The following is a 25,374-nucleotide window of genomic DNA, read 5'->3' on the forward strand; positions in this document are numbered from 1 at the left end:
TCTCTCTCTCTCTCCCTCTCTGCCTGGGCGGAGCTCACTGTGGGCTCCCGCCCTTGACCCACACACCTGACAACAATCACCTGTCATCACCGGGAGCACTATTTGAGGCTGGAACACAATTCCTCTTGTCACTGGATGATTGTACTACTGATGTTAGTGTTTCTCGCAGCTCCTGTGAACTTGTGCTTAGTAATTTGAGATTCGTGATTCGTTTCTTCTCTTTCCTTCTCTCCTGCTTTCAGACCTTCCTCCCCAGACCTGTGACCTCCCTGCCGTGTGAACGTGTGTGAGTGTGGGAAGAAGACGTGAGCGAGTGTGAGAGAGCTACCCTGTGATTCCCTGGAGTTTTGGATTCCCTTCACTGGATATACTGTGCACTGGTGCTGTAAATAAACTGTTTTTTGGAGACATCTAACACCTGAGTTCCTACAACCAGATTGTGACACAAACTACTATCCTGCAGGCAGTAATTTTGACACTTATTATTTTTCTATAAATGTAATAATATATTTAATAATAAAAGCGCATTAGTATTGGTAGCTGGCTTTATAAAAATTATAAAATAAAATAAAGGTATTTTTTCTTTTTTATTCTGAAACGCTCGTGGGTGAGTGGTGCCATCATATTCCCAGAGTGTGGTTTTGTTTAATAATATAATTTAGTTTAATTAGAATGCAAACTAGTCCAAAGTGCTAATAGCTCAGTATTATCCTGGGTATAGTTTCTGATTAGCTTTGCTAAGTAGCATGCCAGAATCCTTACATGTTCTCTTGAGGTGAAAGTGAAACTTTATGAACTAAACCAGGATGAAGAATAGAGATGACATACAGATAATAAATGGTAAATGGCCTGTATTTATATAGCGCTTTATTAGTCCCTAAGGACCCCAAAGCGCTTTGCATATCCAGTCATCCACCCATTCATACACACATTCACACACAATAACTGAAAAAATGGCACGCAGTTCAGTGCAACAGAGATAATAGTGCATTCCTTGCAGGCAGGGAAGTTCTAAATCAGAGTAAGACATAAAATATTAATGCTGTATTGTTCACTATCTTACAATGCTGTGTTTGCACCCATTCCCCAACTCTCTGCGAATGGTACTCATGGCCATTGATCAGTTGTTGTTGATCAATGGTCATGCCAATTTGCATAATAATGATCAAGAACTGACCTACCAGACCATGAATCATTCATTGGGCTGGTTTCAGTCATTATGCAAATGTACTGTTTATAATTTTGGAAACCTGCAGTCACTTGGATGAGTGACAAAATGTTTCTCCCACTGAAAACGCTACGTCCAGATGAACAGAAACAACTTTTGGGATATTAATGTTGTTACCAACTGCGTTTCCTAATAAAACAAAAAGACAAAGCCCTCATGTGTGTAAATGAAAGTGGGAGGAAAAAAACACAGAGGGGAGGAAAAGATTAGCTGTGACAAAAGCCACCAGTCACTGCTCTTTATAAAATGCTGCACTATACTCTAGCTTCAACACACTGTGCACTATGGATCACAATGCTTTAAATATCTACTAAATATTAATAATTGCTTTATCTAGTACTGTAGTTATTTCAAATAATGACATAATCAATCCATTTTGGCTACACAGGTAATTCTTCATATTTCAAGAAACTCATATCTGTCAGTCCGATTTAAATTCTGGGATGTAGATTTAGTTTGGACACATTTTTCATAACTCCTTTTCATTTGCGGTTCTAATTTTAAAGCATACTGCCTCTGAAAACACAATGTGTGACTGGTAAATCGACAGCTTTGCTTTAATGCTCAGCTCTCTCTTCACCACAACAGATGCAAATGGTGCCCCATTCGGTCTGCTAATCTCACCGTTCACTCTCCCCTCACTCAGGAACAAGACTCGAGATATGTGGACTGCTCCACTTGGGGCAGTGTGTGTGTGTGTGTGTGTGTGTGTGTGTGTGTGTGTAGAGAAGATGTCCTCTAATGTGGATAGAGGACATGATGTCACTCATAAACAAGAGTCATTTCCTTCCACGGTGGAACATCATGAGACTCCAGCACTCACAGAGGGTGATGCAACTGTGTGAAATGGCTGAATATTAAGACGCAGCAGTAACCTAGCAACAGAGGTTGGGGCAGAGCATGTGTGTGCATGTACGTGTATGTATAACCCTTCTTTGTTGTCCTTTCTTTCTTTCTAGAGCAGAAAATGAAAGAAGGAGAACAAGTTACTGATCCCTCCATTCTTTGCTCCTTTCTTAAATCATGAACGTATTACTTACAATTATACAAATATACTTTTTAAATCTACTGTATACTATTTGCTATTATACTTAATACCAAAACTAACACAAAATGAAAATGCATTTAGGCAAAGGCATTAGATTGGGAAGCAGAAAAAAATTAAATAAATTAAAAAAGAAAAGGCTAAAAAGATAATATAAGAAATGGAATGACAATAGAGCAAAAACATAGTAAGGTTTCCAGTTTCACGTTTCCTCACTGGAAACTTAAGACTGAAAAATAAACAAAAGATGAGAAACAATTAAAGACGGAAGAAAGGAAGAACAAATAGAGAAGAAACAAAGGAAAAACAAAGCCAATAAAGAAAATACTAAGGTGGCAATAATATGCTTCAGTGAACTAGAGATGAAGCAGACAATAGCACACTACATAAAACCTCTTCAAAAGTAGAAAAAAAAAGAACCTGAATTAAACAAAAAATGTAATTAAACTTCAGCACTTTTTAATAAGAGGCAAAATCAGGTCAAATACTTATGGATGCAATTGTTTTTGTATTTTATATAACAAAATGTTAATGCATCTATAAAATATTTCTGTGCCCTTCACCTTTGACCTAAGTACATTACTTGCATAAATGAAGCTCAATAAACAGAAAAAAAAATTCCTAACCCCTGAACACTCTGAAAAACACTAAAACCACAGTGCAGCTCTAAGCCTGGTACGTCCTTGGGTTGGGTTTGAGCTCCTATAAAAGCAGTAAAATAACTTTCTTTTTTGTGGTTACAGCTAAATTTTCATTGTAGTCAGTGTTATTCAAATGAATGCTATCCACATTAAATAAATATTTTACTGATCCAACAAGGGACATTTTTCTGTTACAGTAGCATGATAAACAGTAAAAATAGTATAGTCTACAATACACAACAACACAGCTGAAATGAAACGCAGGCTCCTGGAATATGATAAATGGTAAATGGACTAGTTTCTATATAGTGCTTTTCTACTCTTCTGAACACTCAAAGCACTTTACACAACTTGTGCTTTCACCCATTCACACCAGCACATTTTCTAAGTGCTTTCTAACTGACATTCACACACACATTCATACTCCGACGGATGCATCGGGGAGCAATTTGGGGTTAGTATCTTGCCCAAGGATGTTTGGCATGCAGACTAGGAGAAGCCAGGAATTGAACCACCAACCTTCTGATCAGTAGATGACCTGCTCTACAGCCACCCCTTGTACTATGAAAGAGCGCAGGAATTTATATATTGACAAGAGTGAGACAAAGTAAGCTAATGCTCACAAGAAATATACAAATCTCTTCTGACTACAATTACTAATACTAGTATAGTAGCACTTCACCACAAATCAGAAGGGCAGGAGAATATTGGACAGGGTAGCAATAGAGCTAATATTCGGAAACAGAAAGTGTACTCATGTTACATGAAAAGGAATTGAATATTAGATACAGTTATTTTGTCAAATCCTAAAGATAGGGGTACCAAAAGTACAGAAATTATTTACTTAAGATGAAGCATAGATACTTGCGTGAAAAAAGACTCCAGTAAAAGTAAAACTACAGCTAAATAAACCTAATGCTGTATTAGTCCTAGGGATGGGTATTGATAAGATTTTAATGATTCCGATTCCATTTTCGATTCTGTTTAACGATTCGATTCTTTATCGATTCTCTTATGGATTCTTATTTTTAAAAAAGGAGAACACTAAAGTCGATTAGCTTAGAACTTTGTTTTATATCTTCTCTTTGAACAAGATAGAAATTTAAGAGTAACATGGCCTTACAAACCCAACAGTGAGATCTTAAGAGATCCAGCCTACGGCTCTTCAATGGGGTGTCACAGGGTCCCCAGGAAAAAAAATGTAAATGTAAAATAATAAAATAAATATTCTCCTGTAGCAATAACAAAGTGTAACATAAATTATTCTGTAGCAATTACACAAGAATATCCAGTAATGTCCCTGCCTACAATTAAACACATTCACTTACCAAAGTGAAATCGGGAGCATCTGCTGTGGCAAATGGGTGCAAGCCTTTGACCACAAACTTAGTCACTGCTCGGTGACATTCGTCTATCCTGGCCTGAAAGGAGACGCTACCAGGTAGACTGCAGCGAGAACTGCCAGCATCTGAGCCAGCCGGACTCTGTCTGTCTCATCATGGTCACCTAAATGCACAGTAATGGCAGGTTTTGTAAGAAGGCAGATCGTGCTAACATAATATGCACTGTTAGTTGATTATTTACCTGCCGCATTAACACGAGAGGACGTGCAAACGTTACCGCTGCTGCTCGGTTGAGATTCACGAGTCCGGAGCGGAATTAAAAACACGACATTCATTTAAGGTCATCGCGTGTTTTGTGAGCAAATGCTTTTGATATTCGTAGTGTTTCCTCCCTTAAATGAAATATCTACTTTGCAAGTATTGCAAGTTGCCCTGTTGTCATCCGTTCTCGTAAAGTATAACCAAACTTTTGAGCGTTTGAGCCGCTTAGGCGCCGTGTTTCCTGCCGGGTAAATGAAGCGCCACAACGTGGTGACGTCATTCGGGGCGACTGGAATCGATAAGGGAATCCTTTGCAAAAATGGCAAACGATTCCAAGGAATTGAAACAGTGGGAACCGGTTGTCAACAAGAACCGGGTTTCGATACCCATCCCTAATTAGTCCATGGGAATACAAACTTTTCTTTTTACTTTGCCCCCACACCTGAACAGGAAACTTAATATGTTAGGGTAATAAAGTGGTTTTAGTGGGAGGGAAAATCTTCAGTTTGGTTGTAGTGACACAGTATGGTGAAATGATCACAAATAAAAATAATTTCTTTTGTGAGTTCAAATGGATTTTCTTTTGTTCACAGCCTATGATCAATGGATCAACTGTGATCATGAAACTACATAAAGGTTTACTGCTCTTAGTGGAACTGAATTCAATAAGATAAAAGCAGCTTAGCTCAATTCCATTCCCTACACTTACAATATACTGTTTATACTGTGTTTTTACTAGGCAGAATAAACAGTATTGAATTCTGTGAATAAATCTAAGCATGTTCAGTTTAAATTTGAATACATCTGAGCGACACTTGATATAACCTCACACTGACTATGAACACCACAGCCACTGTGGACCAGTCCAACACAGTCCTTTACTGTCATGGTACTGGGTCTATGATCCAGTGTTTCTGTTCCTTAGGCTTTTACTGGTATTGTTTAGGTTTCTACTTTAATCATTTGGATTTCTAGTTGTTTAATTATTCTGCTCAGATTATATTGATAGATTCTAATCCCTACGTTTCTGTTACTGTGCTTCCCCTGTATCCTACGTTTCATATCTAGTCTCGCTTGTCTTCATGTTCGTTTATCTCCAGTATCTGTTTTCTGTGTTTTCTTTCGTTTTCCCCAGTCAGCTATGTTCTTAAGTCTGTTGAAGATGGAGAACCAGCTTCAGCAGAATAATGTCAGTAAAGTCTGGAGAGGTCTTAGAACCATCTCGGGCCACAAAGATCAAAACTCTCTGCCTGTGGGGGATGTGAGGCGGACAAATGAACTGACTCTTTTCTTTAACAGGTTTGATTCATCCAGGATGCAGTCTCCAACACCGGCTGCAGACTCACCCACCCCCACTGCTGCTGTTCCACCTCTGAAACCTCAGCCACTTCACACCTTCTCCACTCACCACGGTCACTACTCCCCATCCCCATCCCCAACCACAGCACCCAGTACACATCCTGCACAAGGTTCCTGCCTGTCTCTCTCAACTACCCAGGTTAGGAGGGAACTGAGGAGGATTAAAGCCAAGAAGGCAGCGGGTCCAGATGGCATCAGCTCAAGGGTCCTCAGGTCCTGCGCAGACAACTGTGTGGGGTGATGGAGCACCTCTTCAACCGGAGGCTGAGGCTGGGGAGAGTCCCACGGCTCTGGAAAACCTCCTGTGTTGTACCAGTGCCAAAGACCTCACGCCCCAAGGACCTCAACAGCTACAGGCCGGTGGCTCTGACATTCCACCTCTTGAAGACCCTGAAGCAGCTGGTCCTGTTACAGCTTCTGGCCCTGGTGAGCTCATCACTGGACCCACTTCAGTTCGCTTTCCAGCCTGGCACTGCAGTGGATGATGCTTTCATTCATCACCTACATTGTTCCCTCTCTCACTTAGAGCCCGCTGGGAGCACTGTGAGAATCATGTTCTTTGATTTCTCCAGTGCTTTTAACAGCATTCTGCCCATGGTCCCGAAGGACAAGCTGGAGAACTCAGGAGTGGACCATCACCTTACAACATGGATACTGGACTACCTCAGTGACCGACCACAGTATCCCTTTAGCGTTCTGCTCAACGATATGGTAGAGCACATTTTCAGGCCCTATATCTAACTGAGGCTTTCACTGAAATTGACCTTCCTTATTGAGTCTTTTCTACCAATAGTTTTACATCTGTAATGCCAAAAAAATAAATAAATAAATCCACCAGAAGGCACTGTGAATGGAAACTGTTAAACTGTTGGCTCTTCTTATACCTCTCCCAACCAGGAAGTCAGAAACAAAAACCCATCCAACATATTTTGAGTGTTTTTGATGAAACTAAGGTAGGATGATATAATCTTTTGATATATGATAGTGTTAGATGACTTACTAAACAGATGTATGTCACTTGACACCATTAAAAAAGTGAAAATAAATGTTTAATAATTTTTTTAAAAGGTGGTCAACCAAACGGTTGATTTGTCACTTTATGGTGCTACTGCTGATATAACCTAAATGTTATTTAAATTGATTTTTTGACATAAATTCAGACCACTAGACCCATTGTGTTTATCCGTTGCTATTGATAAATCACATTAAGTGTTTGCACAGCAAGAATATGGTGAATTTCCTCAGTAAGTCATTTTTGTAACTTTCTGAGTTAATATTAACAATTATTGTAAAAATCAAGAATAACATGTGGAAATCAGAAATATCAAAACTGATTTCCTTTTAACCAAATTACAGTAGCTGGTAAATTAATATTACTAAGTTGTCAAAAATTTTATTTCATGTTTAACAAGTGCTATATGGACTATAAACAATTATATGGCTAAAAATCGCATGGTTCTGTGGCATGATACTAATGATACCATCCACCTTCAACCACAGTGTGTTTGAGGTCATGGTTTCATATGAAGCCACAAGGGCTGGCACTCTCCACCACTATATTGCAAACAAACCAGATGAGTGGGGCTTTAAATTGTTCTGCCAAGCAAGTTTATCTGGCATCATCCACGACATGCTGCTGTATCAAGGGGGGTCTACATTCTTCAATGTTCCCCTCAGTGAAAAACAAACAGAAGCTATCTCTAAGGGGCCAAAGTTGTAAAAAAAACCAAAAAACACTATGCAAACCCATTAAAGAACCTCAGCTCAGAACCTACAGGCTCTAATGAAGGTCTGATTGCAATATAATGGTTTGACACCAAATGTGTCAACCTCCTAAACAATGCCTGTGGGTTCATGGTTTTTTCATCGGTCAAACGGTAGAGCAAAGAGACCAATGCAAAGATCACCATCCCATGCCCATCACTCATCCCTGTATATAATTAACATATGGGGGGAATTAAGCTTTCTGATATGCTATTACACCTGTATAAGACAAGTTATAGTTATAGTAAGTTATAGTAAGTAAGTAAGTAAAGTTTATTTTATTAAGTGCTTTTCATGGACAGGCCGTCACAAAGCGCTGTACAAAAAGATTAAAATGAACAGAAAGTTAAGTCACAGAATAAGATATAATTAACAAGTTAAGGAGATGGCAAATTCCACGGTTCGGATACATCCTTAACTTGAATACCTGGTCTACAAGAGGGACTGTGCTCTACTGGATCAGAAACCGCAACTCTCAAAAGGTTTCCACCTGGCTGTGTCTGAACCAAGTTAACAAGCCAGCATCTAGAGTTAGACAACCATGATCCAGCTCTTCAAGACCACAGAATAAATGCTACACCCTAAAACCCCAACGACCAAAACCACAAGCAGATGTGCTCGATTTGCACTGTTTTTATTTTATTTTTATAAAAAAAAAAAAGATTTTGCATAGTAGCATTCATTTAGAAGTGGCCTGAATGTGAGTATTTTGTGCTATTGCACATTTTTCACGTTTGCAGATTACAAAAATATGTATTTTGTTGTTTGATATAATACTTTCCTTTGATGAAATGAATACAGCAATATTCACTGGCATGCTACTAGAAATAAACTGTATCAAATGCCCTGGATAGTTTTTGTCAGTAATTGAATTATAATTTGGCCCTTTATTAGATTTTTTCAACTGTATTATCTACTGTACTTGTATTTGCATTATTTCATTTCATACTTTTACCATTAAGTGAAATCTCAACCATTTGGTAGAGATCAATAATTTGAAAACTAATTTAAATTTTTTTATTTTGAAAAAAAATATTGATTGTGGTTATTATTCACCCAAGTCATTAAGAAATGCAAACAAAAAAATTTTCCATTGCGTTTTTTTCTTGGTGTGGACCTCAAGGGGGTATGTGAGAACTCAGGGCTGTGTGTCGGACAGGGTCGTCTGCAGTACGGGGGCCCCACAGGGAACGGTTCTGGCTCCGTTCCTCTTCACCATCTACACTGCAGACTTCTCCCACAACTCCACCCAGTGCTTCCTGCAGAAGTTCTCTGATGACTCTGCAATAGTTGGCCTCATCACTGATAGGGGATGACAAGGAGTACAGAGAACTGACACAAGACTTTGTGGACTGGTGCCAGCTGAACTACCTCCAGATCAACGCCAGTAAAACCAAGGAGTTGATGGTAGACTTCCGCAGGCACAAGCATTCTCCACTGCAACCACTGAACATCCAAGGTATGGACATTGAGACTGTGGACAGCTACAGGTACCTTGGTGTTCATCTGAACAATAAACTGGACTGACTCATAATTCAGACGCCCTCTACAGGACAGGGCAGAGCAGGCTGTACCTGCTGTGGAGACTCAGGTCTTTTGGCGTGAAGGGCCCACTCCTGAAGACCTTCTATGACTCTGTGGTGGCCTCAGCCATCTTTTACGGTGTGGTCTGCTGAGGCGGCAGCATCTCTGCTGGGGACATGAAGAGACTGAACAGGCTGATCCACAGGGCCAGCTCTGTTCTGCCCTCTGGACCCAGTGGAGGTGTTGAGTGACAGGAGAATGGTGGCTAAGCTGTCATCCCTGTTGGACAACATCTCCCACCCCATGCAGGAGACTGTGACAGCACTGAGCAGCTCCTTCAGTGGCAGGCTGCGGCAGACAGACCCACACGCACATCCAAAACACAATGATAACTTTCACCCTGTCTCCCTAATGTGCAACAGTACCAAGTGCAATTTTCCCAATAGAGCAAAGTATTTTATTCTTTTTGTATAGCATGTTATTCTATCTTATCTTATTCTACTCGGTTTTTTTCTTTTTTTCTTAATTTTTACTGCTCTTAACATTTCTGCTGTGACCAAAAAAATTTCCCACGTGTGGGACTAATAAAGGTTTATCTGATCTTATTCTTCCCTGGTCCTAGTATCAAGTCCTGTGTCTCAGTGTGTGACTCATGTTTCCTATTTTACTTTGATAGTCCCTTGCCCTATTTTTAGTTTACTCATTTTTGCTTCCTCTCTGTCTTGTTATGACAGATTAGCTCCAGCTGTGTTTCCCTCCTGTTTCTCATTCCCTTGTTATCCTCTGTATATTTAGTCTTGTTTTCATTTGCCTGTTGACACATCATCCCATGTTCCTGTGTATGTTTCCTGTCCTCCAGGTTATTTCTGAGTTTGTTCCTAGTCTAAGTTCTATTTTTCAGATTTTTCAGATTTCACTTCTATGTTTCATTTGGATTTTTTCACAGCAATATAGCTGCTTCTTTGAGTTTATCCTGTTTCGTTTAAGTCCTGCATTTGGGTCCCGCACCACCAGGACATTTACTGTACATTCATCACAGTTGCACCCTGACAGGGTCTCCCAAAGCAAACTGGTCCTGGAAGAGTGGCTAGACAAAGAGTAATTCAGTCAACCCCTTTGTGAGAGAAAAAAGCAAGTGTATTCTGGAGTAGGGTTACTGGGCCCCACCTTTGAACTAGAAAATCAGACTCATTCCCAGTGTGGGTTGGACTCTGCCTGGGCTAAAGCACTTCTGGATGGATGCAAACTGCATTTCGTTGCCCTGTACCTGTGCATGTGCAATGACAATAAAGTTGAATTCTTTTCTTCCCTTTGTGACCAATTTTGCTCTGTGTTTTTATGGATAGAATTTCTACTCATAGCCAGGTGGCAAAAGGCTACCATTTTAGTGGCCATAGAATTGCATCTCTTATTTTTTCAGATTATTCTGCATGGTTCTGTTGGTCTTATCAGGCAGTGGCCTTTAGCTCACACTGGAGTGGTTCTTAGCTGAGTGTGAAACAGCAGATATAAGAATGAGAACATCCAAGTCGGAAGCTATGGTCCTCAGCCAGAAAAGGGTGGAGTCTCTACTTCAGGTCAGGGAGAAGTGACTGCCCCAGTGGAGGAGTTTAAGTATATCAGAGTCTTGCTCATGAGGCATGAGATTGTCAGATGGACTGGGGCCAAAGTGGTTCAGTGATTTGGGCATCTGACAAGGTGAGGTGTTTGAGGCATGTGCCATTGGGAGGAGGCCTTGGGGCAGACCCACTACACTGGACAAATCAGCTGGCCCAGGAACACCTCATGTTTCCCCAGATAAGGTGGAGGAGGTGGCAAGAGAGAGATCTGGGTATCCTTGCTGTGACAACTGCCCCTGTGACTCAGATAGATGTAAGAAAATGGGTGGATGGATAGATGCATGCAGATGCGCAGAGTACACTGAGAGAGAAAGAGAGAGAGAGAGAGAGAGAGAGAGAGAGAGAGAGAGAGAGCTGTGCAGGAAGTGTGATTTTTATTGTGGTGGAGGGAATTCATGACAATTTTTATCAAACGTGAAGCATAATTTGGATCTTCTTTTGCTGCTGATTCAGTGAACTTTGGGGATGAAACCTGCATCTTTAGAATCTGTTAGATGTTGGCTTTCAGCTCAGATGGCATGCCTGCGTATGTGCCATCAGGTGAACAATGCTCTGTGTTTACATCTTTGTGCTGAATCCGTGTAACTGCTCTCATTTACTGTTTTAGCTGTTTAGTGGTCATTAAAATAGTTTTGTGAGCTTTAACCTGAGATTCTGGCATTTCTGGCAAAGTCCATTTACATTTAAAAAAATCGATTTGAGATTTAATGACTCGATATTGCTTTATTTAAGATAAAATTAATTTGACTTGGGAAAATCGTTTTTTAAAACCCAATCCTATTTCTGCATCCTTATTTTAACTTTAAGAATAGTAAAAAGAAAGTGTCAGTCATATGCAGTCCCACAGCATAAGACTTTCAGATAAATCTAGCACAATAGCTGATATTGTGAATAAATCTGACAAGCCAGCCTTATTTGCCATAAAGGAGAAATTGACATGATATAGAACCTTGAGTTCTTCTCAGGTGGCTGTAACTCAGATAGTAGCGCAGATCCTTTCCTAATTGAAAGGCTGGTGGTTTTGATCCATGGCTGCTCCAGTCTGCATGTCAAATATCCATGGACAAAATACTAATACCAAGTTACCCTCTGATGTATGAATATTAGAAAGAAAGCACTTCAGTAGAAAGAAGTGCTTGGCTGAATGAGGCAAGTTGTATAAAGTGCTTTGACATTTGATTAAATATTTCTATTAAAATATAATAATTTTGGTTTGGCTTGAACACTAAGGTGAAACATAACTTTTAGTTGCACATTTGTCAACTTTACTGAAACCCTTAAATGTACCCTAGGTTAACCCACACCACTGTACAGGAAGGTGGTAAATCTGCTGATAAAACCGGTTTCAATAGCTTGCTAGTTGAGCTGATATTTGAACCATGCTGATAAAAAACTGAAATGCCTTGATTATCTGTCTCATACATAAACACATACCCAGCCAGATGCAGCTATATCATAAAAACTACACAATGAACTTAGGCTGCTGCCCCCGCGACCCGGCCTCGGATAAAGCGGATGAAGATGGATGGATGGATAGATGAACTGAAGGACCTGAAATTTTGGTGTGCATGTTCATGGTTTCAAAATGACCGCTTTTCTGAACTTAACAGAAAGATTTTATTACATATTCACCAATCTATTTTTGTTATTAGCAAGGAAAAAAATCTTGCTACACTGAAAATGGTCAGCAATGACCTCCCGCATGCTTCTGTAAATGTGAAAACAAGAGTTGCAATTATCTGTGTTCGTTTTAACGTTTTAACACTTTGCAACAGGATTAACAAGACATAAAAAACACAGTTTGACTTAGCTGGTCGAGTACACCACTCACTGATGGACCTGCTATTATGTAACTGTATGGTCTCTGTACACCCAAAACCAAATACCTTAGTTATGAGGAAAAGAGACAAGAGTACTAAGTACTGTAACAACACTGAATAAAAAAAGGGTTTTTCAGTTCATGTTCTTTAGGGGGGAAAAAGCAGTCTGTCTCCACTCAGTAAACAACCTACTTGGGCTTTTGTTTGTGTGTGTGTACACACTGGGTACATAAACTGGACTTTGAGCCAGAGTTTGCACTAGTGAAGAGAGAGTGACAGAAAAGCCTAGATCTACTGAAAAGTGAAAAAGAAAACAGTGATTGCAGTAAAAGCTGAAAATAAAAGGCAAATATAATGTACTAAAGACTAAAATGGGGTGTGGTGGCTCAAGTGGTAGAGCACATCAGCTACTGATTAGAAGGTCAGTGGTTCGATCCTTGGCTTCCCCAGTCTACATGTCAAATATCCTTGGGCAAGATACTAACCCCAAGTTGCCCTCCGATGCATTCATTGGAGTGTGAATAAATGTGAATGTAGATTAGTTTGCACTTGTGTTTAGAAGTGAATGAGGCATGTTGTATAGAGCGTTTTGAGTACTCCGGGAGAGTAGAAAAGCGCTATATAAGAATCAGTCCATTTACCATTTAAAATAACTGAATATATTTTAATAATAATCCATTGTTCTAATCCCAGGTCTTTTCTTTAAATGAAAATAAAACATAAATCTTTCACTATGATGTAAACGTTGCCTCAGCCCAAGGCTATTAAACTTTTATTAGCCAGTACCAAATCAACATCCTTCACTACACCAAGGCAAAAAAACAACAACAAAGTTCCAACATTAGCAAATCCTAATTTTTTCAATGAGACGTTTTGTTGCACAAGGGAGCTCAGGGGTTAAAACAGCTGTTCTGTGAGGAACTGTTATCACTCAGGAGAACAGGTAACAACCATCCCACTATATGGGATATTATAACAGCTGCCTATTTCATTATAAAAATCATCTTGTGCTAAAGAGAACCTTTCTAAAGACCTTCATTAATCAGTTGTATAAGTTAAGGCAAAGTACACTAATACGAAGAACCAAGTCATATTTGCTTTCCACTAAGCTACAGACTAAAGACTACAGAAGTGGCTTTAGCTCAGGAGGTAGAGCAGGTCATCTGCTAATCAGAAGATTGGCGATTACCAGAATACTAACCTACTAACTAAGTTGCTCTTGGATGGATCTGTTGGAGTGTGAAAGCTAGCTATAAGCACTTACATAGAAAATACATACTGATGTATGAATGGGAGAGTGAAGCGAATGCTTTGACTGCTAAGATGGAAAAGCATTATATAAGAACCAATGCATTTATTGCAACAATTGCACATTCCAAAGTCATTTAATAGATCTATGCTGTTCAATACACAATGTATTTCTTCCATAACAAGCAATTATATATGAACCTTTTGTAATGTTCAGTTACTGACCTTAAAGGCAAATTTGCAGGTGATGTTTTCTGAAAGCTCTACTCCTCCAATCTGGAAACTGAGCAGGGGCAGACTCCCTAACACTGTATCCTCTTTGTCATCTGTGAATAAAAAAATTAAAAATGTAAAAAAAATATCCAGAATATTACACTTGAGTAGTGCTACAAATATGTGAGAGAAATAGCAATTACAGCTTGGGTTAGTAAAAATTGGCAGGATTAAGAAACAATAAAAGGAAGCAGGAATGTCTAGCCCAAACATGACTGGAATAAGAACTGCTCTTCTAGGACACCCAGCAATCCCCTCAGCTTCCACATTGAAAGTTTCCCACAATATAGGTCCATAATGGTCTGAACAAGCCTGTGATATGCAGTGACAAAGGCACAGACATTCTTCCTCACACATACCCAAAGGTATCCAGTGGAGATAAACAGGCGTACTGTAGAAGGGGCGTACCAGCACTGACTAAAGAATAAAACACATGAAAATTGAAGTAGTTTGAAAAATAATCAGTGTTTTCCTACCTCTTAAATCGCAAATGTAGCTGCGCACCGACAATTTTGCTTTGGCTGAGTGTGTGCCTTTACGTGTAGGCGTGCACTACAGAGAAAAATAGAGACAACAGAAAAGGGCAGGGAAGCAGAGAGACGGAGGGAGCGACAGGGCGAGAGCTCTAAAGGGAGGGGGAAGGGCTTGTGCAATCACAGAATACACAGATCCCTGCTCTGTGTGCCTATTTGTGTGAGATAATCATCAGCCCATGTGACTAAGTGTTGCAAGAATCTAAGCCCAGCCAGCTGAACCTGCTGCTTGCCTGCACCAATGAGACTCAAGCAACGCATGTGCTTGCATGTTTGAGCGCTTCTTCAATTCTGCTCATTGCTCCCATGCATATGTGAAAAATGTATTGATTTATTATATTTATAGACTGGAGCCATAAGACAAGATAAACCTAATCCCACATGTGGGAAATCTTTTGGTCATGGCAGAAAGTACAAGTTAAGAGCAGTAAAAATTAAGAAAAAAAGGGGAAAAAACAGTAGAATAGAATAACTATACAAACTAGAATAAAATACTATATACAATATAAAAAGTACTATGCAAATAGAATAAAATACTTCGTTCTATTTGGAATATTACTATTGAAAAAGTACATGGCAGTAGTGGTCGATAAGACTGAAAAAGCAGAACTATTTGAACAGAAAACACAATGTATGCAAAAATGGTGCAGTGCACAAAATAAATGAATGAAAACATTTTACAACGTTAAACTAAATAGTCCCAGAATGTCTCTGGGACATTTTACTGTATGGTATAGTATTTTTAAAATCACACAGACAATAATTAACATTAATGTTAGTAAAGGAAGAAGCCAGAACTTTTATGTGAGGTTGAGAGGTACCATGCAAATAAAGGTAGGACCACATCAATACACAGTCTTGTTTCTGGAACTAGTCTCCTGGGAAGAGGCTGGACTCATTTCCACTCCACCATTGGTAAGGTCATTATACTTCAATGTCTGTACATTGGGATTTTTGGTAGGCAAGAGGACTGTTTCCTTGACTTGGTTTGCAGCCTAGGTCAAACCTATGTTGATGTTTTTGTAAATGTATCATCAGATTCGCAGCCATATGGTCTTCTTATTTCATACGAGTAGTGAGTCACTTAGTTGGGTGATGAGAGGAGCAGAACGGCATAGGAGCATTTGGGATCAGCCAAATATACCAACATTTTTAAAGGACTTCTTTGTTTCCTCCACAGAACGCATTTCAGTCCCACAGAGATGTTCAGAGTGTAGGGATTTGGCCATCTGAGAATGGGGTCAGTGAAGTAAATAAACATATCTTTGTTGACAAAGCCGTCCTAGCCATCCTCACCCGAGAAACTGATACAGTTGCAGGGAATGGCTGGGCCTTAGCTATCCTGGGAGCAGGAACACAAGGACAAACAGCAGTGGCAGACTGTGTGGTTTTCTTTTGAGATGACCCAAATGTGGACTTTAACAAAGAGTGTGTAGTTTATTATGGCAGATGACAAAAACAGGTTTTCACAGTTGACGAACATCATCTAATCATACCTTTATAATTTTCCGGAGAGGTCTAGCTTAGTAACGTATGTAGCATTAACCTTTCTGTAATCAGTACAGAAACGTGGGATGTTATCTGGTTTGGGCACCAAAATACAGGGCGAACTCCATGCACTGCTACTGGGCACAGCTAACCCATGTTTAACTAGATATTCAACTTACTGTTACATTAAAACCAGTTGGTTGGTAGGATTCACTCTATAGGTGTGTTGTTTTATTGCCTTATCAACTTCCACAACGATGTCATCACCAATGTTTGCCGAGGATAGTCAGAAAAAAGCAGCAGATTAGCTTTCATCAAATCGATGATATCTTTGAGGGTGGAATCCAGTGATGGGAATAACGGCGTTACAAGTAACAGCGTTACTAACGTCGTTAATTTTTTTAGTAACGAGTAATCTAACTAATTGCTATTCCTATCGTTACAACGCTGTTACCGTTAGAAAGAAAGAAAGGAAGAAAGAAAGAAAGAAAGAAAATGCGGTGCGGTCGCGTTACTATTTTTCAACAAACAGACGGTTGAAGCTGTCTTTAGTCTACCGCACCTTATATCAGTTGAATGGAAGTAGCTGTCTATGTAAGTAATCTGGGCGCTACAGCTTTAAGCAGCTGTGCACGCTCCTGCGGGCAGCAATCACTGTCTGGTAGATGATCACTTTTTGGCACAACACCTGGAGCTCAGGGGGCAAACCAATCGCATGAGTGCTGCTGTTTGGCTGAGGAAGAATAAAGTAGTCTTGGTAAGCCAATCACATGACCACTTTAAGATGACAAAGCAACAAGGTGATATATACCAGTTTTTAAATTGTGTTGATAGTCCACGTAAAACCAGAGTCATGATAAACAATATATACGTGTTTTTTCTTCAATAGTTTTGTCACGTTTACTGTCTAAGGACAGCGCGGCGAGCACTCTCTGCTTATGAGCAAAAAATAAAAATACAAAAAAAAACAGCCCGTTCATGTTGGTGGAAAAAGGCACCATGTCGACCAATCAAAAAATGATATGGCAAAATGACTGCTGCTGCTGCTGGAAGTTCTATGCATTAAAGAATGCTACCACAGTTGATAAATCCCAGCCATTTTCTTCGCCGTGACTTCCTGTCAGGATTTGTGTTGTGTGGAGGCGAGGAAGTGACCCAAACGCAGGACTCGTGGATAATGAAGAACGGAAGATTGTTTATTACAAAGAGTGGATGAACAGGGCAGGAACGAAAGGACTGACTGGCTGAAAGACTGGATGGCTGGCTGAACTGAACGCAGGCAGAAACGACAACATAACATCAATGACACAACAGTGAACAAGTGGAAACAGAGGACTTAAATACACAGACTGATAAGGATGATAATGAGAGACCGGTGAGTACACAGCTGAACATAATCTGACTAACGACACAAGAGACGAGCTGACACAGGAAAAGCAGGAAGTGAGAACATTGATGTGGCAACATAAACTAAACCTGACAAAACTGAAAGCACTGGGTCAAAGACCCAGGAACTCTGACACCTCCCCACAGTTTCTCAAGCACAGCACAGGTGTAGCACTGAATTTAGACTTTTGTTTAGGTCCTATGAAAAAACATATAATTCAATTCAATTCAATTCAATTAAACTTTATTGATCCCGAAGGTTGACCCCGAAGGAAATTGGATTAAGGCTGCCGACCTTTTGCCAACTCCATCTTACCCTTCCGACCATACATACATTACACAACATCACATGGGGAAGACAGGTCAGAGAGGTATATCAATGGAAAATGCACTACATGAGGAAAGACAAGGAGAAAAAAGAACTCCAACAGGGAGCTCAGTTTGAGAACAGAAAAAAACCTCAGTAAATAGCACATGAATCATCACATCTCACAACATAGAAGACATAAGCTTCAAAGGTGTTTGGAGGGGGTGGGGGGTGGGTGTAGGTCTGTGTCAGTGTACATGTGTAGGTGTGCGTGTGTGTGTTCCATGTTCAGCCGAGAGAAAGTGTCCCTTCACCCGGTTAGGCAAAAGTCAACAATCTTCGGTCGACGCGGGTGACCTTGAATGAGGAGGGAGAGAGTCACAACAGTCTTATTATCTAAGGGAGAATTGTTATTCCCATCAGCTTTTGCCTTGAGCATCCAGCTGGTGCCAGGGGGGCCACATGAGATGAAGATGGTAGTGGTTTTGGTTAGTGCAAACAAACTGCATCCAATTTTACAGTAGGTCTAATGTCCGTCACTAGTCACCAGGTCTCTCAATTCCCGTTGTTCTTCTCCAAGATCTTATCCATATTGCATTCAAAAAAACACAGTCTGAGTACACACAGTCCTGCCCGTCATCTATCATGTTGGCCAGCCTTGTGGGTTTTTTAACAGCTGTAGCTGCTTTTGTTCCTCGATAAGCCGGGTCTGAGCCAGCTCCAATAGGCCATGGTTCCGAATTGGTAGATGTTATTCAATGTCTTCCATCGATAGTGTTGCCAGACACACGATACAACCGGCCATCGAGTATCCGGCAGGGAGAGGGAGCAGGAGAAAGTGCGACCGCCTCCGTCAAGAGCCAAGAGATGACAAAATTCCCGCCACATGTTGGAATTAGTTGTTGTGAACTGCGTTACCCAAATACTTGTCCACCCATCTTCTGTAATCTCAATGTCCATTTCTCTTTCCCATTTCTGTTTTATGTAAATTGTTGAGTCCTTTTAAGCTTAATCATACATTTGTACACTTTACTTATCAGTGCTTTGTTACTCTCGGAGTCATAAGCGTCAATGAAGATGATAACAATCGAGAAGTCTCCAAGGACACAGCTGTTTATTCTTTTGCCAATATAGTCACAAAATTGCAAGTATTGGAAGAAGTCTTGTTTATCGAGGTCATAAGTCTTACATAAGGCATCTAAAGCCATAATTTTAGATTTTGCGATAACTGTACACACAGAAGTCTAAGGAGCTTGCAAAGAAAAGTGTCTGGACTTCTTTAAGTTGCTTGAAGACGTTTCACCTCTCATCCGAGAAGCTTCTTCAGTTCTAAGGTCAAGTGGTCAGGAGTCCCAGATTTAACTCTAGTGGGAGTATCCCCCCACAGAGGGACAAAAGGACCCCCTGATGATCCTCTAATCGCCTAAGCCAGGGTGTGAAACTGGGTGTGGGTCCCAATCAGCCATAGTTTCGGATGAGCTCGTTGTGAAACCTGGCCCCACCTTATCATGCGAATTCCTGAGGTCAGATGGCCCAGGATGTGAGTGGGCGTTAAGGCGTCTGGGGAGGGAACTCAACAACAACACACAGGGCGCCCTCTGACCCCGGATGGACACACCGTCGCAGCGAGAGGGCGTCACCCGTCACTATGGCAACATAAACAAACAGAACTGTACAAACAGAACCCCAAACAGCCCTGACCCGCTACATAGCCCCCACCTAAGGGGTCAGTCGTACCCGAGGACCCCATTACCCCACACAAAGTCCTGCAAATGTCCAGGTGCCTTCTTTTGGCGCACCGGCTGGTCACGGCCGCCGGGGGAAAAGTCACTCGGGTCAGAACATGGGGTGCCACCATCATCCCCTGCCCCGGCGTCTGCCGGAGCGAGCGGTCGGTACGGTGAGAGCCTGTCCCGATGCAACACCACGATGCGTCCCGGGCCCGGCATGCGGATACGGTACACCACGTCTGTTAGCTGCTCCACGACCTCCGCCGGCCCTTGCCAGTGACTGCAGAGTTTGGGGGACACTCCTCTCTGGCGAACCGGGCAGTACACCCAAACCTTGTCGCCAGGCATGAAAACCCCCCCTTGGCACTTGGTGTCATAGGCTCTTTTCTGTCGTACTCCGGCGCTGGCCTGGGCCTGGCGGGTGTAGTCACGAACCACCTGCAGCGTTCCCTCAGCCTCCTGTAGTAGTCCATCTCTGGCCCACCATCACTCTCCGGCTCGGGGGGGGGGGGGGACCCGAACACCAGGTCCACAGGCATCCGGAGCTCCCGTCCAAACATCAGAGCGGCAGGTGTGCACTGGCTGGACTCCTGCACCGCAGTCCGATACGACCAAAGGACCAGGGGCACATGTCGGTCCCAATCCCGCTGGTGGCAGCTGGTGAGAATGGCGAGCTGGGTGGCCAGCGTGTGGTTGAAGCGCTCAACCAACTCTTCGCTTTGTGGGTGGAGCGGTGTGGTTCTCGTCTTCTCCACCCCCAGTCGCCGGCAGATCTCCCCGAAGACCTTCGATTCGAAGTTACGCCCCTGGTCACTGTGGAGCTCAGCCGGGACCCCAAAACGGGTGAACATCTCCTCCACCAGCTTCTCGGCCGTCGTCGTTGCGCTCTGGTCCGGCACCGCGTAGGCCTCTGGCCACTTCGTGAAATAGTCCATAGCCACCAACACATACCGGTTCCCTGACTCTGTGATGGGAAAGGCCCTTGGACGTCCACTCCCACTCTTTCCATTGGGGCCCCCACCAGGTACTGCTGAAGGGGGGCAGTGGAGCATTGAGTTGGGCCCTTCTGTGCTGTGCAGGTGTCACAGCAGTGCACATGAAGTTCCACATCCCGTCGACAGCCAGGCCAGTAGAACCGTCCCCTGAGGCGGTGGAGAGTTTTGGCGTTCCCATAGTGTCCTGCCTCCACCGAGCCGTGGACCAGCTCAAGCACCTGCGACCGCAGCGACCGAGGCACCAACAGCTGCAGGAGATCTCTGCCCTGACCGGGGGCTCGCCATCTCCGGTACAGGAGGCCGTCGTGGGTCTCCAGATTGTTGTGCTGGGAGTAGTAGGCCTTCACCTCGGGCTCCTTTCCCAACACCCCCGTCCAGGCGGGGCGTTGCGCCGCCTCTAGCCAGGCCCCCACCTGAACCAATGTTGCTGCTGCTCCCGCTTCAGCTGCTGCTTTGTCAATGGGAGCCACCCCCCTCCACCGGCTGTGGCCTGAGCAGTAGCCACCCCCAGCACCTCCCGGGCCCGCTCCTCCTGTCGCAGGCAGTAGCGGCACTCGACTCGAAATCTGCTGAGCGGCAGCTGCTCGACGCCTGTCTCGTCTGGTCCCCGCTCCCTACTTTTGGCCACGCTGGAGAGGAAAAATCTCTGCGCCAAGAGTGATAGCCAGCTTCGCGGTGTCGACACAGGCCCCCCAGCGGCTCAGCAGATCCAGGCCAATGATGCACTGGTCTTGAATGTCGGCGAGCCAGAAGTCGTGCACCAGCTCTAGATCCTTCACTCGGATCCGCAACGGTTTCTTCCCCCGCATAACAGTTTTCTCCCCCTTCACTGTCATCAGCTGGGTGTCTGTGGGCAACCAACCCTTCACCAGTGGCCCGGATGTTTCAGGGAGCATGCCAGGTCGTATCAGGGAAATGGTAGACCCCGTGTCCACCAGGGCCTGGCATGGCTGGCCCTCAACACAGCAGCTCAGGTAGAGTCCCTTGAGGTGCCCGACTCGGCCCACCACTGTGCATCGTCCTTGGAGGGGGGCAGGAAGCTGGAGCGGTGGTCCCCTCGCTACACCGCTCCCTCCTCATTTCCCTGAGGCTGCGTAGTTCTGGTCTTTGGAGCTGGTGCTGGGCAGTCATGCGCCACGTGGCCAGGCTCATCGCACCGGTAGCTGCGGTCGGTCAGTCGACGAGGACGCCTCCGGGGCACTGAGGGTTGCAGCTGGGACATCTCAGTGACCTCCCCCTCCTCGTCGCAGTCTGCGGCTCTGATTTGGGGGTAGTTTGGGGGGGGGGGGGGCACCTGCTGGTTAGGTTGCGAGGTGAGCACCGGCCTCTGAATGTCTTTCTCCATTACGGCGAGGGTGAGCTATCCCACTTCTGACACCAATGTGGCGAGCTCAGACAAGGAGGAGACGGAGGTATCGTTTGGTCTTGCTTCCCGTGAGCTAGCCAGGGAGCACAGCCGTTTATTAACATTTCCAGAAGAAGTCAAAGGAGCTTGCAAAGAAAAGCGTCTGGACTTCTTTAAGTTACTTGAAGACGTTTCACCTCTCATCCGAGAAGCTTCTTCAGTTCTAAGGTCAAATTGTGGTGGACCACTAGAGGGCTTCACTCACACCCAGTGTATAGAAAGTGTGTTCCTGTGTTTTGTGGCGCGATATGCGCAGTTGATGTTGGAGACGAATAAAGGAGTGAGAACTGAGAGCTCTGTGTCGTTGATGCTTACCTCCACATTGGTGACCCCTGACTTAAGCATGCAACGGGCCGTAGATAACGCAGACTCGGCTATGGATGCATCAGCGGCCGCCGGACCTCCGCCTCCTGTTGCAGCTACGTTCGCTGTGGCGCTGAAACTGCCGGACTTTTGGCCCCCCGTCATGGTTTGTACACGTGGAGGCTCAGTTCGCCCTTCGCGGCATCTCGGCTGACGACACGAAGTATCACCATGTGGTGGCCTCGCTCGACCCGCTGGCCACCCGTCGCGCGATGGCGCTCCTCCGGGACCCACCCACCCAAGGGAAATACGCCGCCTTCAAAGAGCTGCTTCTTCGGCGCTATGCCCTCTCCGACGCCGAACGAGCCGAAAAGCTCCTCAACCTGTCAGGCTTGGGTGGCGGTACCGCGCTCGAGCTCATGGAGAACATGCTATCGTTGCTCGGGCCGGATCACGGTGGTTTCCTCTTCGTGCACCTCTTCCTCCGCCAACTACCGGCCGCCGTGAGAGCTGTCCTCGCAAACTCTCCGCTTCTGCCTGCGAAGGATTATCGCTCCCTGGCTGAAGAAGCGGATCGCATTCTCCTGGCTAGCCGCACTTTCGACGTTCACGCCCTGGCTACGGACACGCCAGCGGCACCTTCCACGCCTCCACCTGCCTCCCCCGGAGCATCCGCCCCCTTGCTGACAGCAGGGATTGCTACACGCCGGCACCGTGGAAAGAGCATCTGTTTCTACCATCAGTGTTTTGGCGACAGAGCGCGTCGCTGCCTGCCGCCTTGCGCTTTCACGGCCCAGGGAAACGGACCCGCCAGCGCACCGTAGCAGCCGCGACCGCTGGCAATACAGAAAGACTGCTCTTCATAGAGGACTCGCTCTCCGGGAGACGTTTTCTCGTGGACTCCGGCTCCCAGAAGAGCCTCCTTCCCCCTACCGCTGCCGACGGATGTTACAGGAAAAATGTTTCTATGTTTCTTTACCTTCTTTTAAATGTGCAAGCATGCCCTTTTGTCTATGGTTAGATTAGTTTAGAATTATCTTTTTAGACTTTCTCAGCAAAGACATACTGTTTTGGGTAGATTGTTTTATCTCTCACAGCCTTCTCCCAGCTCTCTGCTGACGAGACTAGCGCCACATATGGAGTTGTTTATTTTATTTGTTTTGTATTTTCTTATCCTGTTCTCACTGTCTTTCCTATAAAAATTACCAAGCCACTGTGCATGGTGTGAGTTGTTCTTAGCAGCTCACCCGTGTACACGTTTGATAAAGAAAGTAACTTTGTCTCATTGTGTCTTTATTTCTCCTGGGTTTTTTACAGAGTTTTCCCCCAACATTTCTTGGTCCTTCGGAGCCGGAGCGCCTCCATCGTGTCCCATCTCCGTGACCAGTCCACGTTGCTCGTCTGTCGACAGCCCACACACTAGGTGTGTGGTCAAAGACCAAGGGCGTTAAATTCGAGTCTTGGCCAACGTTCTTAGAAAGCGACCCACGGTGGTGGGGCCCGATCGAGGTGGACCAGACCCGGCGACACTGACCAGGTAGATACAGACACACTGACACAATCTTGCGTAAAATCGTATTTTAAATTCAGGGAATTTAAAATAGCGAAAGTAGCTCGTCGCGACTGGAAGCTCCCCACTTCTGTGGGTTTAAAGTAGCTCGTCGGCTGGTAGCTTGGAGCTCGTCGACTGGAAGCTCCCCACTCTTGTGGGTTAGGTTTGGAGCTCTGGGTAGCTCCCCCAGCTGGGTCAAGGGAATAAGTAGCTCGTCTACAGAAAGACTGGCAGCTCCCCTTTATTATAAGGGTTCCGATCGCGCGAATAAGTGTGAATGTGAATGTATGCGTGTGTATTGTTGTAACTAACGGAGCAAGCTGAATTTTCACGGTCCGATAAGAGACTGAGCTGCTCCTACTGTGTTTTTCTTTTACTGCTATTCACTGACGTGCTGGTGAGTTGAGAGAACGGTCGAGTTCCGTCTCGTAAAGTTCACACCGCTTTTGGAAATAGTCCGAAAGTAGAAGGGCGTGTGAGCAACCACTCTCGTCTCTAATACCAGCGAAGGTGATAGCAGCTGTATTGTGTATATATTACTTAAACAAAATAAGTAAATACATAAATAAGATGGGTAATCAAGCAAGTGAAATTAAAACTCACTCCTGCTGACGAGCAGTGGTGAGAAAAGAAAAGTCCAGACGCCGGACAAAAACAGTGTCTGTAAACTGAGAGATTTAAGAAAACAAAATATAAACAGTCAGAAGAACAGAACTCAACTGCCAGTTTAGTAAAACCAGAAGACGAGACACTGTGCAGTTCCCACAATCCTTTTAGTAAACCATCACTCATTCCTGCAGCCGCATCTGCAGCAACACCCATATCAGGAAGAACATAATAATCCCTTATTAAGTGAAAACTAGAGATCACAGTAGTTTTGTAGTAGTTTAAAAGGGTTGAAAACAGACCCCACTGAGTAGATATAAATATAAAAGTACGAAATAAAGATAAACAAAGGGAAAATTACAGTAGAAATTATCTTTAGAGTATTTGAAATTAATAATAGCAAGGATAACAACCTGTAAAGTGATATTAACAATGAAACACAGTTGGCATGATGACCATGCCCAGCATGTATAAAATGAATATAAAGCAAATAATTCACACGAAAATATTTTAATAAAATAAATAAGGTATATTAAGGCTGTGTCATTGTTCAGCCAAGGACAGTGTGTGAAAAGGTAACTGTCTCCACCCTGGGAAAAGGATGATTCTGCAGGTCATCTGAAGCCCTTGATGGATACAAAATAAAGTATAAATAATATATTATAATAGAACTGCCTGGTCCGCCATGCAACAGAGAGAACAAATGTGACCGCAGATTGGGTGAATTCAAAATTATCTGTTTGCTGAATAAGATGATCCTAACTATCAAATTGGCTCAGTAGTAGTATAGTGGTACACACTGATAAAATATTATAATATGCTATTGCTGTTATATAAGACAAAGAGGATAATATTAACAATGACATAATATTAATATGAAGAGGCACCTTAATCGGTTATGATGTGAGGTGAATAATTGTTAAGCAGTAGTCTGCATCAAGCTT

At 43.4% G+C, this 25,374-nt stretch overlaps 1 protein-coding gene across 1 annotated transcript in view; it reads right to left on the minus strand.

The window, feature by feature from the left end:
- plekha6 (pleckstrin homology domain containing, family A member 6) overlaps window positions 1-19,788 on the minus strand; it is a gene marked incomplete at its 5' end in the record, with an annotated part of 74,976 nt that extends 55,188 nt beyond the window's left edge. Inside the window, 3 exons of the mRNA XM_082532646.1 lie at window positions 14,078-14,178; window positions 14,602-14,677; window positions 19,708-19,788. Coding sequence (XP_082388772.1) covers window positions 14,078-14,178; window positions 14,602-14,677; window positions 19,708-19,788 — 258 coding nt within the window. The remainder of the gene's footprint in view (window positions 1-14,077; window positions 14,179-14,601; window positions 14,678-19,707) is intronic.
- Window positions 19,789-25,374: the final 5,586 nt, after the last annotated feature.

Source organism: Aulonocara stuartgranti (assembly GCF_965226115.1).
Source record: "Aulonocara stuartgranti genome assembly, chromosome: 5".
NCBI classification, from domain to species: Eukaryota; Metazoa; Chordata; class Actinopteri; order Cichliformes; family Cichlidae; genus Aulonocara; species Aulonocara stuartgranti.